This window comes from Gadus macrocephalus, chromosome 8 (assembly GCF_031168955.1).
Source record: "Gadus macrocephalus chromosome 8, ASM3116895v1".
NCBI lineage: Eukaryota > Metazoa > Chordata > Actinopteri > Gadiformes > Gadidae > Gadus > Gadus macrocephalus.
Genome location: NC_082389.1, coordinates 17,647,258 through 17,663,872, shown reverse-complemented (window position 1 = coordinate 17,663,872; position 16,615 = coordinate 17,647,258). Strand labels below are relative to the sequence as shown.

Sequence of the window (16,615 nt, the reverse complement as noted above, 5' to 3'; positions counted from 1 at the left end):
ACACACAATCACTCACAGCGCATGCACACAAATACACACAGGCAGGTAGACATGTGTTGGACACACATGCACATACACACACACACACACACACACACACACACACACACACACACACACACACACACACACACACACACACACACACACACACAGGTTCAGGCAGGCATGCACACACACACACACACACACACACACACACACACACACACACACAACCGGAAGCATGGCTAAACTCTGGTGTGGCAGGGTTAATTATAACATTATTCACTTATATGAGCCTCCCCTTAACAGCCTTATTCTGTTTCTACGGCCGTAGAGAGCCTGATTCCCTCCCCTCTGCTGTCCCCAATGGGAGCCATGTTCAGAAAAAATAGATACGGTAGTTAACTGCAAGAGACAAATCCCGATCCCTTTTGAATTGTGCATTTAATTATGTGATTCAAATGTTTGTAAATTGAAGAGATATTTCAAAAATGTTACATTTTGTTGTAAAACAGTAAAGTCACTTTTAGTTTTGTGTGAACTGCTCAGAGAATGAACTTGCATCTGTCGTCTCGCACAGGGCCGGCCCTGACCAATTTGGCGCCCTTGGCAAGATTTTTGCTGGCGCCCCCTACCCCTTTGGATCGCACAGTAAATTCGACTACCAATGTTCATAAACTCAGAGAAGCTACAAAGCTTAGTCTTTGAGACTCTTTGATTTTAGAACACACGAAACGTATTAAAAACCAAGTAACAAGCAATGAATCCTAAATACAATGTGGTATGCACAAAATACTGCAGACGTAAGAACCTTTAATAATTAAACACTTTGCAGTAAAAAAAAAGTCTTGCAAAACAAGTGACAATGAATCACTCATACAATAAGGTATGCACAAAATACTGCAAAGAAATGCATGATGTTTACTAAAGGCATTCATAAGCAAAATAATAGATAGAGTTCAGATTCAATTTTTTTTTATTGTAAATACAATTAAATGTAGTATGGTTTACCTAGTTTGGTACTAACCAGAGATTAAACAAGCACTCAACTGAAGTGTAAAAAAAGTACAATAATGTATTAGGGCTGTGCAGAGGTAGACGGGACGGCAGAACCTGATGCTGTGTCACTGGGAGTGGCACTGAAATATTTTAAAAGTGCATCTGAAGAGAGAAGAGAAGTATATGTGACGACTGCATGTTACATTTTAATAAAATAACAGATGCTTGGTGTGCTATACATGAGACTAATAATGAAAATGTGATGAGATTCATTCAAGTTTATTGTCATTGCAATGCAATTCAGTCTAACCACAGTGCAAAAACCAGTAAAGTGCAGTGAAATGAATATATATGTACTGTATATATAGCCTATGAATGATATGTGAAAGCTAAGATATGAAATATTAACAGTAATACACTTTAACTGCACTTTAACACTGATGTGAACTTTAACAAACATAAACTGTGACACATAAAACCAAATGCTTACAACCACCCTATTACACAGTGGATGGACAACTAAAAGCATTTTAACTGACATACAAGCAGGAAAGACACCTGTAAAATAACACCTAACGTTATGTTAGGTGTGAACAGGCCTAACGTTAAGTTTCCAAACGTCCCTGATGAATTTAAGGTGGAGTAACATTAACACACGTCGACTCAGCTATTTATTGATTATTAAACAATGTTGGTCCGAAGTAAGCTAGCAAGCTAACACTCTGCTCCAACAACGGTAACGTCGATGCATTAAACTATTAATTTCACACACTTAATCTCATTGACGTTACTGTACCTTTACCTTTTTCACGTTTTTCCTCCTCTTCTTTCCTTCTTTTCCTTCCTTGGGCGCCGCATGGCTTCAGTCTTTTGGACTTAATTCCGATACAGTGTCATTAATCTTTTTCTTCGTCTCGGGGTCACGGTCCGGTCAGATTCAGGCAGCTGGCCTCTTGACCCCGCCCCCCTCAAAGAGGGCAGGTACAGAGCAACGAGCCAGGCAGGCACCCAGAAAAAAGGCTTCTCCATTATTTAATATTCTTTGCTATGACTTTATGTTGCTGTGGGCTTAAATAATATTTCGAAATAATAGTAGTAATGGCACTGGTAAAAAAAAAAGTAGTATATATATATATATATATATATATATATATATATATATATATATATATATATTTATTTATTTATTTTTTGCGTTTTCGGCGCCCCCCGCGGGTGACGGCGCCCCTAGCATTTGCCTATACTGCCTATGCCCAGGGCCGGCTCTGCGCACAACATACATCATCAACCCCGACATGGCTGTAAACGGATGGGTTTAGCCAACGGAGCCTTTAATCACCGGGAACCAAAAGAGACTCGGTTGCCCGTATGACCACCTCCCGGTACCAAACACAGAGTGTTAACAGGAGCTTCAGCTGTTGGCCATCTAGTTTCTCTAATTACGTATTTCACTTCTTACACGTCTTATGCTTCAACAGTTTGTCGATATGTTTGTCAGTGTAAATGGACACAGCCACTCAGGGAGGGTGAGCGGGCAGCCCAGTTGACCCAGAGGGCGAGGCAGCCGCCACGGCCCGGTGGTCAGAGTGACACCCATTGGGTGGCATTGTGCTGAGGAGCAAAGCCTTGAAACCTTTGTGTGTTTTCAGCTTGCACATTTTTCAGTGAGTAATTTAAAAGAAAACAGGGTGATGGGATTTCCTCAATAGCTATCCAGGAAGGAACGTAAGCTCTGTGTTTGAGTTGTCGAGGTGAGTGTTGCTGGGCATTACCGGGAGTGTATGTCTGCCTGGCTAAAGCTAGCTTCCCTAGTCTGAGAGCGCGACACTATCCGTGAGGAGATTTGATTGTGAAATGTCACTTCAAATGACACGTCAAATCCAATCTCCTCCCCCATACCTCTTTCCAAATGTTATTAACAGCAACTTCTCATTTTGAAGTCAAAACAGACCAGGTTTCCCAATTATGTGCTAGGGTTTTTCTCCGGTGCAATTAAACGTAGATTTGATCCGAACATTCATATTAGTTAGACTCGTATGCATGTTTGGAGTAGAAAGGCATTTCTCAGGCTGGCTGCTGATTTGGTGCATATAGACACAAACTAATTAAGTGTTGAGCTTTTTGGTTTTTGCACACCTCCCCCTGCTTTTTCCCATCAGTCGTATATGAAACGTATACCTCACGATACAATTACACACACAGTACAATAAACCTCCACCGGGCTTGCTAACGGTCTATTGTAAAGCGATTATATAAGGCCCAAAGCGGTCCAGAGGAGACATGATAGAGTGTGGTATGGGGGGACTAATGAAGGTGGCTCCATTAAGGTTCGGTTCACCCTTAAGCCCGTCACATCTTTCATTAGCATCAGACTAGTAACAGAGGGGCGGAGACGTAATAAGCAGAATGCAATCAATTGTCACCGTATTGATGCGTGTATGCTGAAGACTTTTCTGAATACACTACCCTTATTGGTCAAATCAAGTCATTCTATTTACAGCTCTGACCACTGCAAGCTCTTTATTCTGCATAATGATTATGCAGAATATAGAATCAAAAAGTGCACTCGGGCCGTAATATTGTGTCCTTTAAGAAAGCTGTTCAATGAAGGAATGCGTGCCTTATTGGGATTCAGGAACGATGCTGCAGTGGTCGGGCAACGGGGAAACAACGCTGATGAGTCGTTGATGACAGAGTGAGTGAAGAAAAAGGACACTGCTTGTTCATTAAGCAGCCAGTGAGAGGCCTGCATGAGGGATGCTGTCCATACCCCACTAATGAGCTCATTGGACAGGCTAACGTCAAAAACACACATTCGCACACCACACACACACACACACACACGCACGCACGCACGCACGCACGCACGCACGCACGCACACACACACACACACACACACACACACACACACACACACACACACACACACACACACACACACACACACACACACACCATCAGGCAGGTGTTTATGGGAACAAATACATTATTTAGAGCATGTTTCAATTTTAAGTGAGTAATTATAATGGGAGCTATATAATTTAGTATTATTCATTAACCATCACAATAAGAAGCTATGGGAAGTGTAAATGCTTTGTATTCAGATAATGTTTATTGAAAGAATGGATAAATAATAAATACTTAAAGGGATTAAATATTAGGGTCAAATTGGAAGTACAACGAAATTCAGTGCACTCACGTACTGGTCTCATTTAAAAAGGTAACATAATAAATAATAAATAAAGAAAGAAAATACATTCAACATTTCGTTCACTCACTACATTCATGTCGTCATACACTATACCGTTAACTTAGTGCCAATGTATGCCTAAAAAATAGTAAAAAAAAATAGTATGCCTTAAAATAGTAGTACAAATATGTGAAGTGCTGAGCATTGCATTACATGTGGACGTCACGGATTAATACTGTCGGAACTAGTGGATTTATTTTCAGGTCAGAGTTAAGTATGGTGACTGCTTTGGGATAGAAACGTTTATGAATCTTGTGGTGCGTGTTCTGATGGACCTGTAACGTTTCCCTGAGGGCAGCAGTTCAAACAGTTGGCAGGGTGGTATGAGTCTTTCATAATGTTGTGTGTCTTCTGCAAGCATCGGGAGTTGAAGATGGTGTCCATGGTAGGTAGCTGTTGGTTGATGATGTTTTGGGCGGTTTTTATAATCCTCTGCAGTGACTTTCTGTCTGCAGCAGAACTGCTACCGTACCACGACAGGATTCCGTAGGTGAGCACACTCTCGATGGAGCAGCGATAGAAGGACCTTAGGTGCTGTTGTGAGAGATTGACTTTCCTGAGTGTGCGGAGAAAGTATAGCCGCTGCTGTGCTTTCTTAACTATTGCTGTTGTGTTTATTGCCCATGATAAGTTCTCTGAGATGTGTATGCCCAAGAATTTGAAGCAGGACACCCTCTCCACCGTCTCCCCGTTGATGTGTAGTGGTGTGTGTGTGTCCTGCTTCTTCCTGTAATCAATGATCAGTTCTTTTGTTTTTTTGATGTTGAGGCTCAGGTTGTTCTCTGAGCACCACCAGTCAGCCTTTGAACCTCCTATCTGTAATTGGCCTCATCACCTTTGGTGATCAGACCCACCACAGTTGTGTCATCTGCGAATTTCACTATGGTGTTGGTAGTGTGAGATGGGGCACAGTCATGTGTGTACAAGGAGTAGAGTAAAGGGCTCAGTACACAACCCTGTGGTGAGTGACAGAGTGGGCGAAAGGTGCGGGCCCATTCTGACCGCCTGTGGCCTGTTTGTCAGGAAGTCCTTAATCCAAAGGCAGAGATTGAGTGGTATACCCAGGTAGGGCATCTTGGAGAATAGCCTGCTGGGGACGATGGTATTAAACGCAGAGCTGTAGTCCACAAACAGTAGCCGTGCATAGGTCCCCTGCAGTTCCAGGTGGCGCAGAACAGAGTGGAGGGTCGTGGAGATTGCATCGTCTGTTGACCTGTTGGCTCGATATGCAAATTGATGAGGATCCAAAGTGGGTGGTAGGGCAGCTTTGATGTGTTGTAGAACCAGTCTTTCAAAACACTTCATGATTTCAGGTGTCAGTGCCACAGGCCTGTAGTCATTGAAAGATGTTATTGAAGTCTCTTTGGGAACTGGAACTATGATGGATGTCTTCAGGCAGGTAGGGACAGTGCACTGTGATAGAGAGATTGAAGATATTTGTGAATACTTCACCTGACTCTGCAGCACAGTCTCTGAAGACCCGTCCTGGGACCCCATCTGGGCCGGCTGTCTTCCGTGTGTTGATCCTGCGGAGAGTGCGGATGACGTCAGCAGCCTGAAGGACGAGGGTCTGGCTGTTGGTGTCTGGAGCCGGACTGGTGGTTGTCATTCCCTCCACCTCAAAGCGGGCGAAGAACCGGTTCAGCTGCTCCGCCTCCAAGGCACTTCCGCTGGTAGTGCTGCTGTTGTTGTTTTGTCTGGTGATGTGACGTATCCCCTGCCATGCCTGGCGGGGGTCAGAGCTGCTAAAGAGGTCCTCGATCTTCTGTTTGTATGCTGCTTTAGCATCCATGATTCCCCTCTTCAGGTTTGCCCTGGCGGTCTTGTACCGTTGCACGTCACCGGAATGGAAAGCAGTGTTGCGTGTCTTTAGCAGGAGTCGGACACCCCTGTTCATCCACGGCTTGTTGTTAGGGAACACACGGATCTGTTTTGTGGTAGTGATGTTTTCCATGCAGCATTTGATGTAGAACAGTACAGAGGATGAGCAGATGTCAATGTTGTCCTCTTCAAATATGGACCAGTCTGTGTCACTGAAGCAGTCCCGCAGTTGTTCGGAAGCCCCCTCTGGCCACACTTGATTTTAACAGTGGGCCCGCTTGTACAGATACGTGGTCTGTATGCTGGAGTCAGGAACAGTGAGATGTGATCAGACTGCCCAAGGTGGGGTAGGGGTGATGCTTTGAACCCATGCTTGATGTTGCTGTAGACATGGTCAAGTGTGTTACGCCCTCTTGTTGGACAGTGTACATGTTGGTGGAATTTGGGGAGCACAGTCTTTAGGTTGGCTTTGTTAAAGTCACCTGCTATTACATAGACTCCATCAGGGTGGTCACACTGTTGATTGCTAATGGCAGTTAGCAAGGAGTCCAAAGCTGTTTTGGTGTTAGCATCGGGAGGTATGTAAAGCAGTGATAATGATAACTGTGAATTTGCGTGGCAGATAGAAGTGGCGACATCTTACGGATAAATACTCCACGTCTGGCGAGCAGTATGTGTCCGTTGTCACAGCGGTTGTACACCAGTTCGTGTTTGTGTAAACACAAAGCCCCCCTCCTCTGCTCTTACCTGAGTCTGATGTTCTGTCGGCTCGGTGTGCTATGCGACCCGCTAGCTTGATAGCCTCAGGTCGGATGGCTCAGATGGTCGGGGTGAGCCACGTCTCAGTGATCACCATAACACAGCAGTCCTGGATGTTTTTCTGCGTGGATATGGTAAGTTCCAGCTCTTCGATGTTGTTGGGAAGTGATCTTGCATTCGTGATGAAGAGTCTTGGTAATGAAGGCTTGTGCGGTTGTCTGCTTAGCCTAGCTCATAATCCGGATCGACAGCCCCTCTTCTGCCGGCGCTCCCGACGCTGCCGTCGCTTCCTGGCTGGGAGAGTAATCCACGGGGATCCCGGCGGTCTGATGAGCTCCGGTGGAATGTCGTGTCCGGTGTTTGTTTGCTTCAGGATGCAACTATCTTGCATCAAACCGATACTGATTCAATCGTTTCGGCTGTATCTTACGTACGGCTGTGCATACGTGGCATTTAGTAAACAGTAAACTGCTAAGAAACCAACTAAAGAGTTATACGTGGAGTGCTTAGCCGCAGCGTGTACACGCGCCGCCATGACGAATGGGCAGCGGTGAACTGCAATGGTGAACGGCAAGAGAAATCCATTTTCCTGGCCAGGTCCGGAGAATTCAACCCGTACTCTGATATTGGTCTCATGCGAGGCCTCCACAGAGAAGCGGAAGCGGCCTGCCGTTGATGGGTCACACGTTGAGATACTCTGATTGGTTGTCGGTCCATCCAATTGCGTCCAGAGGCATTTTGGTCTGCACCCGTTGGCCCCTTTAAAATCCAACATGACCTGAGAGGAGCAAGCCTTACACGCATTTTCAGATGGGCCTGACGATGTCAGGCTACCATATTTCAAGTCGGGTAATCACAATAACTGCTTTTGCTAGCCAATTGGAGAATACAAATTAATCTAAACAAAAGGATCCAAGAACAATGAAAAAGGTTTTAGGTAGTTTTAACCAGTCTTTACTAGGTTACTATTTTCCTAGTCTTGCTTTTCTCCTGTGTCTTACTGTGATGCCAATTTGGCACCAGACTATAAGCCTCACTGCACCATTAGTCTCCTGTCGCAGTTGGATCTCGAGCTCCATTAGAGATATCCAATGTACGTCAGAAATAAGTCACTTGTGATTCAGCTATGACAACTAGCTTTTCTTTTCAAATCAATTAGGGCCCCTTGGGAAAGGTTTTGTGCTTGGAGTGATCTGGATCTTACACTAACACAGATGCCATTAAATGCTTTTAATTGGTTTTGATCTGAGCGGCCCATATAGTTCACAGCCTTTGGCTGAGATGAGCAATTAAACTGATGGTATTGAGTCTCATTAGTCTGGTTCACGTGTCGTCTGGCAGCAGGCAGACCGCTGCTGGAGACCCCGCCGGTAGATCAGGAACACACGTTGTGTGTTTGTGTGTGGATGTTGTCAAGGGATCAACTGCGCATAACACAATAGGAATAAAAGGTTTATGAAAACTAAAAGTACAACAAGTGTGTTCCCAACATCACTCCAGAACCAATCCTGATTTATCCCCGTGTGGCGATTTCCCCTTCTGAATTATAGGTCGGCTGGATGAATTTGCCCTTTGCATTTTCAGTGTTTGAGTCTTTTTGAATGATAGTGTTTTTTATTACAGAGGCAGGAAGAACGATGGACATGGTGTGTAGCAAAGAGGCAATGCTGTTTCAATTGAAGATCACATTACGTGTCCTCATTATATATACAGTATATTATAATTGTATTAATGCCATCGCTTTTAACTCAACTATCCCAAAACAAGTACTGCACCAATTATAGTATCATAAAGGTTATACTTAAAGGTTATTGACAGTATTCTAAATGTTATTATAATAATCCTTAATTTTATGTCAATGTTATTTTATTGCTATGTTCATTAACATAAATTGTACTGCAATTTCTTAAAAGGTAAAATCTCTGACTGAAATCCTATTGAAATTTGGAAGGGTATTTAGGATCTACAATAACACAACTAAATAACAACAGCGGGATTCATGTATAATTGTACATACAATTTTAAACAAAGATTTGTTTGAAGACATTATGTGACTTTATGTGGCTCCAATAGCAGAAAAATTAAATATTCTCATCATGTTATGCACAAAGGTGAGCTCGCCAGGCGAGATCCACACATGCAGGTACGCCACTGCGACACAAACAGAAGCGCACACTCAGTGGCCCACACTCACTGAACGTGAAAGAGGGCTTTTCTTTCTGTCCTCCTACAGCTGTCCAACATGTTTTATGTGTGTGTGTATTTCTGTTGCATTCATCTCCCATTAGGAAAAATGTTAATTTACCCTTATGAAAAATATATATCCGAACAAAGAATAACCTTTAATCAAGACGGTTGGTGGATCCTCCAGGATATGAATCAGGTAATTTACCGCTGCTCATTCAAAGTTATAGGGAATGAAAACGCAGCTCGACAGATACAATAAAGCCCGCTCTGAGCAGGCTAATGGCCTCTTGTAAGGGTTTGATAGGCTGCGGGCTCCACAGAAGACGTCACACGCAGCGGTAATGGTCATAGACTCTTGTATGCAGCAGACGAGCCAGCGCCTGCCTTGAGTGGACTGAATACGTTCTCATCACGAAGTAGGGAAAGCCAGTGAGGCTTTAAGGATCAACCAGTTGATTAACAATCATTTTAGCTCCTCAGGGGCCCAGGAATGGATTATGGCTCCTCATTATCAGACTTGGTTTTGGTATTGACCAGTTTAAGTAAAGGGATTAGTTAGTATGAACCTGACTTTATATAGGTTATAGTAGGGACCAGTTTAGTAGATTTTAGAATGGACCAGTCCAGTTGGAGTATAGGTGTACTATGGACCAGTTGGATAAAAGGTGTAATATGGACCAGCTTAAGTATAGGTTTTAGTATGGACCAGTTTGAGTATAGGTGTTAGCATGGGGTGCCATTGGCCTGATAATGGCCAATGTGAGTACTTTCTGTTTTTTTCTTCTCGCTCATGAGCCGCTTTTGCCGTACTCCACGATCACACACACACACACAACCCTCTCTGACGTCTGACCACAACAAGGTCCACCACGGAAACATGTCCTGGCACTTTTGTGTGTGTGTGTGTGTGTGTTTGTGTGTGTGTGTGTGTGTGTGTGTGTGTGTGTGTGTGTGTGTGTGTGTGTGTGTGTGTGTGTGTGTGTGTGAGTGCATGCCTGCCTGAACCTGTGTGTGTGTGTGTGTGTGTGTGTGTGTGTGTGTGTGTGTGCATGTGTGTCCAACACATGCCTACCTGCCTGTGTGTATTTGTGTGCATGCGCTGTGAGTGATTGTGTGTCTGAGTGTGTGTGCGCGTGCATGTGTGCCCCTTACTGTGACAAGGTGCAGCAAAAGCTTGTGTCATTATCAAATTGTCATTTATTTTATATTAACCAATGCATTTTAACCATTGATTTTTACATCTTACTTTAGGATCCACCACACAGATTTCCTCTTTGAATGCTGGTTTAAACTGCCATGCCTACGTATGTACAAACCTCAAAATTGCATGGCACCCAAAAACAATAATGAAAACGGTTGAGGGGGAAATACAAACATTGATTAAAAAAAGCGAACGTTATTTCATTAAGCCTTCCCCCGTGGTTGGCTGGCTTGCATCGGCAGATGTGAATCAAAAGTCCAACTAGTGGCAGACACCTGGCCCTGTGTTAGGGGGAGAGGAGAGGGTCCCACGTCATGGATGACGCTACCCTGTCTCTGCGTGGAGCACACCTCTACGCCAACCGCCTCGCCTCAGTCCATGAGCTGGTAAAGGGGAGGGGAGGAAGCAAGAGGGGGAGGAAGGGGTTGGAGTGGGCACACAGACAAAGGAAACCGACATACATAGAGGCAAGCAGGCAGACGGATAAGACAGAAGACCCAAGGACATGAGATAATTGTGGAATCGGTAAAGGCAGAGGAAGCTGGATCTCATCCCATCTGTTGAGCAGCCTCCGAGAGAGGTATAACAGATCTCAGAGCAGATCAGTGAGACAGGGTGCTCTACCCCCTATCGGTTTGCGGATGCCTTCCCCTCGAGGCTGCTAGGGGGTTGACAGGGGAAGTCCCCGTCCCCCCAGCCCGTACCCTACGCTCTGAGCCACACTGGTCTCACTCTGCGACGGCCCCGCACCTGGCCCCTCCCTCGCGACGATGGTTCCGCGATGGTCCAACACACAATCCACATTGTTTGCTCTCCTGGTTCCACAATGGTGGGCCGAGGTCCCGGCTGACGTCAGGACAGCAGAAGTCTGTTTAGACTGCCGCGTGGCCCTTAAATAGAAGACACACGAGGAACATTTTGAGTTAAAATGGTTTAAATATTTGTTTTGTAGTGTTCTGCGTCTTTGTGGGGTGCATCCTCATGGTTGAATGCACTTTTTGCAAGTCTCTTTGGATGGAAGCGTCAATAGCTGAATGAGGGACAGTCTGACTGACAGCTTTCCCACACGTGTATATATTAAACGTTCTCTGACATATGCCCCCCCCCCCGACCCACCCACATCCCGCAAACAGACGTCACTCAAGCACTCACACAGATTCATTTTTCAATGATATTTTCATTAGCATTTAACTCCAGACAGATGTTGTGGTGCTAAAAGCCCTTGTGTTGGTCACCCACTCAACCCAGCATGGAGAGCTAACTGGGAGCACTGAACACAATCGAATATGGCCCCGAGCTAGGATAAGAGGAAATATGATGCGTGGGGATAACAAGATGTGTGGGACGTGTACAAACACACACACATTGATAGACACACACACACACACACACACACGCACGGACAGACACACAGACACACACGGATGCACACCCACACACTCACACACACACACACACCTAAACTCATTGAACTTACGTAAGTTTGTAATTTTCTTTTACGTTTTGTTGACGTGGATACCAGCGAATATGTGGGATGGTGAATGAACAATTTGTATGTCTGTGAGTGATTGTGTCTCTTGTGTGTGTTGGGGGGGGGGGGGGGGGGGGTAAGCCTGAGACTATCAGGGTACAGTCAAACAGACATCCTTCGACTAACAACGTGAGATCCACGCTCCACAACTTTTGGAGAAGGGATGAGAAGAGTCTGACCAATAAGGAAGGTGAAGAGATGAGGAGCAGAAGGGATGAGGGGGGGAAGAGAGGAGAAGAGAGGGAGCTATGGGGTGTGAGCCGCAGGGAGGGGGTAATCGAGTGACAGCACGATACAGCGGCACCGCGTCATGCCAGGGACGCACCACCCGGGTGACATCACTAGTGAGCACGTCGTGAGTCATGGATGCCGATGGCGCCTTAATCTCATCTCTCGATCCCCTGGCCCCCCGTCACACAGAACAGACGGGACCAATAGAGCAACAGAGTTAGATGCTTGTGTGCGTGTGAGTGTGCATGTGTGTGCATGTGTGTGAGGGTGTGAGTGTGTGAGTGTGTAAGTGTGTGTGTGTGTGTGTGTGTGTGTGTGTGTGTGTGTGTGTGTGTGTGTGTGTCTGTCTGTCTGTCTGTCTGTCTGTCTGTCTGTCTGTCTGTCTGTCTGTCTGTCTGTCTGTCTGTCTGTCTGTCTGTCTGTCTGTCTGTCTGTCTGTCTGTCTGTCTGTCTGTCTGTCTGTCTGTATGTGTGAGTGTGTGTGTGTGCGTGTGTGTGTGTGTGTATATAGAAGAAACGGCCAGAGAGAAGAGATAGTGAATGAAGCAATAGCACCAAATCACACGAGAGGGTGTGCTCTACTGACAATATTGGAAGAAGTCACAACAGTGATCTGCAAGCATCACTGAGGTCTGGCAAACCCAAGTGTAATATTGTGATTTTATTGCAGTTATATACCCTGTTAACCGACAAAAATGAAAAACATCATGAAAATGCAGCATTTATTGGGGCATTTAACAACAGATTGGTATTACTGCTGTAACGGTTTACTGCTCCATCATTTAGGGAACACACTTTAAGGTCTCTAGCTCCAGTCGGATCGTCAGAATACTATCATTTGGACTCTCCATCGACATTTCTTTGACCTTGATGGAAAATTTCATGAGCTAAGGGAAAGATGTAAGAGGAGCAAGAGGATTTCTTAAAGGTCCCATATTATACCACCAGTTGTGAGTGAGATTAGCCATTACAAGCCGTTTTGAAAATCTGCCTCTTCCTGTGTTTTAGTGTCATCACAAGTGGGCGTGTCCACCTAGATGTGTGCTGGATAGATCAGCCTACCAGCCTACCTAGTGGACTGTAGGAAACATTGCTCATCTATCCGTCATACATCTAGGTGGAAATGTCCACTTGTGATGTCACTAGAGGCATATTTTCAAAACGGCTTGTAACGGCTAATCCCACTCAAACCTTGGGGGATAATATGGGACCTTATAAACAACGACCAGCACTTCTTCGAGAAACCCTCTGCACAGGACTCACAATGGGCTGCTTAATGATGACGGTAGAAGCTGGCATGGGGGAATAAAAGTCTCCTGAAATAAATAGAAGTAGTCTTTTGAATTTTTTTCTTTCTAAAATAAAAAACATGTTTTTGAGGGGTTAGAGTTAGGGGTTGTAGGTTGTGGAAACTTCCAAAATCATCTTACTCTGGCTGGTTTCAGACACCAGCCAGACACATGGAAAATGATCTCCGGAACCGTTTTCACCACTGAAGAGACATAGCTGCCCCGTCTTCATTTACTCTAAAGGGCTTAGAAAGACGAATTTAAAATATTGTGGTTCCCAGCTCTAAATATATTGCCACTATTCTCCCTAGAGGTCCTCGTTTGAAGCACTGAGAGCAGAGGCAGGAGAACTACGTCAGACCGAAGGATACCTTGTGGCTGGTGGTGTGGGTGATATGAAGGATGCTGTGTCTACTCTCTTACTCACACACAATCACACACACACACACACACACACACACACACACACACACACACACACACACACACACACACACACACACACACACACACACACAGACACACAGACACACACACACACACACACACACACACACACACACACACACACACACACACACACACACATGTATTTCAGGGTCCTGTGTGTGTGTGTCTGTGTGTGTGTGTTTGTGTGTCTCTTGGGTTGTGTGAGTGTTTGTATTTCCTGTGTGGGAGCAATAATCTGCGGGCACAGTCTGATTACAGATCCATAGTATACTGTGAACAAAACCCTTCAAGTGTACACACACGCACGCACGCACGCACGCACGCACGCACGCACGCACGCACGCACGCACGCACGCACACACACACACACACACACACACACACACACACACACACACACACACACACACACACACACACACTCAAACACTTTCGGACAACCCCACGCATGCACCCAGGGGGCATTCCGCCAATAGAAGGTATGGAGGAGTGTAGAGAGAATCCACTTACGCAGACAGAGATAGAGAACCCGCTAGCTCTGCAAACGCACATCGGACCTTTCTCCTGCCGTATATATTTATGAGGAATCCTCTCGTTCTTACTGATTAGGTTATTCAGCCTGCAAGGCTCCTTGGGGATTGGATATGTGTGTGTGTGTGTGTGTGTGTGTGTGTGTGTGTGTGTGTGTGTGTGTGTGTGTGTGTGTGTGTGTGTGTGTGTGTGTGTGTGTGTGTGTGTGTGTGTGTGTGTGTGTGTGTGTTCATGCATGGGATACATTTGTCTGCTCTTTTAATTTTTTACTTTTGTAGCACAACCAAAACAGGTATTGTTTCATTACAACTTGTGTTGATGGGTTGATATCGGTATTGCTCCAACACCCACCACCACTACACCATCAGCACCACCTCCTCCACCACCACCATCAACACTCCCTCAGCCACCAGCATTACCTCTACCTCCACCGCCAACACTGTTATGCCTATTCCCGGGAGTACACTACAGCTGCATAGATCCTTTCTGATGAGCACGATCATAGCAGCCATGAATTATTGATTACAGGACCAATAGACAACAGACGTTTTAATGTTTTAAGTGCAATTTACCATGATTTATCTCTGCCGTTTCATTAGTTTGCATAATTAAATATTTAAAAGTGGTTATATCTATAAACTCCAATTTATGAACTACAGTTGTAGTTTTGCCTTGATTGTCTCCCCTCCCCCCCTACAAGTTTAGATTTCGCGAAAAAATGTGTCCTCATATTATAAAGTTCTATTTTGGTTTTTGTACGTTTAAAGTGTGAGTAGGCTAACAGTTGGCTTTGTAACAAATAGCCACCATAAATTGGATAATTCAGAATTGTGTGTGTGATAACATCTATTGCAGTAGCTGTTAACGCTTTGTAGAGAAAATCCATAAAAACAATATTGTTCTTCTGATTTGTTCGAGTTCTAGTTAGAAGGATGCGTTTCATTACAGGGCTATTCTTAAAGTAATCGATAACAGAAACCAATGGGAATCCATTCAAATCCATTCATCCAAATAAATCCCATGCTTTAGAGCCCTTAACGGGTACTTTGGGATATTACAAATGGTTCAATGGTAAACATTGATCCATCCTCTCTTGAGGATTACCGAAGGAATGGGTCAACTAGTCCAGTGGCCACCCGGTGATGCTGCTGACGTCACCCTCTTGACATCAGCAGCTGGCCTCAGCATCCGGAAGCGCTCCGCTTAAATATCGGCCGCGGCATCACGGGCTGGTGTGTGGTCGCGTCTTGAAGTGCACAGCGCCCCGACGGAGAGTAGTGGACTGCTTTACGCACCGATACGCACTGCATCCCTGTGGCTCTCCAGAAATTTTAGCAAGGGTGAGAAGGTTCACAGGACAGCACTGGGCGCTGGGTTTGGTGTTCAGAGATGACCAACGACACCGTCCTGCTGCTGGAAGACTATGAGATCAACGCCTCCGAGCAGCTCAGCCCCCTGGCGCTGGTCCTCCACAACCGCAGCGCGTTCCCGCCGCTGAACCTGCAGTCCAGCTCCCTGGTCACCTCGGCCACCATGTTCGCGGTGGGGGTCCTGGGGAACGTCATTGCCATCGTGGTGTTGTGCATCTCCAAGAAAGAGCAGAAGGAGACCATCTTCTACACGCTGGTGTGCGGCATGGCCGTCACCGACCTGCTGGGGACGTGCTTCACCAGCCCGGTGGTGATCGCCACCTACGTGGCCGGACGGTGGCCGGGCGGGGTCCTGCTGTGCGACTACTTCTCCTTCTCCATGCTGTTCTTCGGCTCGGCCGGGATGTCCATCATGTGCGCCATGGCCGTGGAGCGCTACCTGGCCATCAGCCACGCGTACTTCTATTCGCAGCACATTGACCGCTCCATGGCGCGCCTCGCGCTCATCGCCATCTACCTGGCCAACATCACGCTGTGTGTCATGCCCAGTTTCGGGTTTGGAAGGCATGTCCGTCACTACCCGGGGACTTGGTGTTTTCTGGACTGGAGGGCGACGGATCCACTGGGTGCGTCTTACTCATTTCTCTACGGCGGCGTAATGTTGGTTTTAATCGCCGTGACCGTTTTGTGCAATTATGCCGTATGCAGGTCGCTGGTGGGGATGAACCAGAGGTACACAAGGACAGTCAAGACGGAGGCGTCCATGCGCAGCGGGGCGCGGCGCCGCTTCCCCCGCATGCCATCGGTCACCTCCGCCGCGGAGATGCAGATGCTTTGGCTTCTCATCCTGATGACGATTGTATTCCTCGTCTGTTCCATCCCCTTTGTGGTAAATCCATCTAACGAAAAATACTGTATAAAAGTTTGCCAAAAGGTCTAATCTGTTCTTGTGCATAAAGCCCCCTCCTCGCATAAATACACGTTTTATCTCCACTATCTGTTGGCTGACT

General features: G+C 45.8%; 2 protein-coding genes across 2 annotated transcripts in view; both read left to right on the top strand.

Moving 5' to 3' along the window:
- scinlb (scinderin like b) overlaps positions 1-16,615 on the top strand; it is a 305,691-nt gene that overhangs the window by 128,238 nt on the left and 160,838 nt on the right. The gene's annotated exons all lie outside the window — the stretch shown is intronic.
- Positions 15,467-16,580, top strand: LOC132462320 (prostaglandin E2 receptor EP4 subtype-like). The gene has a single exon (XM_060057807.1). It carries the CDS (start codon positions 15,625-15,627, stop codon positions 16,543-16,545), a length of 921 nt encoding a protein of 306 aa, XP_059913790.1. The 5' UTR covers positions 15,467-15,624; the 3' UTR covers positions 16,546-16,580.

Bases quoted from the DNA above. Each gene is read 5' to 3' on its own strand.
- LOC132462320 (XM_060057807.1), top strand. From the start codon at position 15,625: ATGACCAACGACACCGTCCTGCTGCTGGAAGACTATGAGATCAACGCC.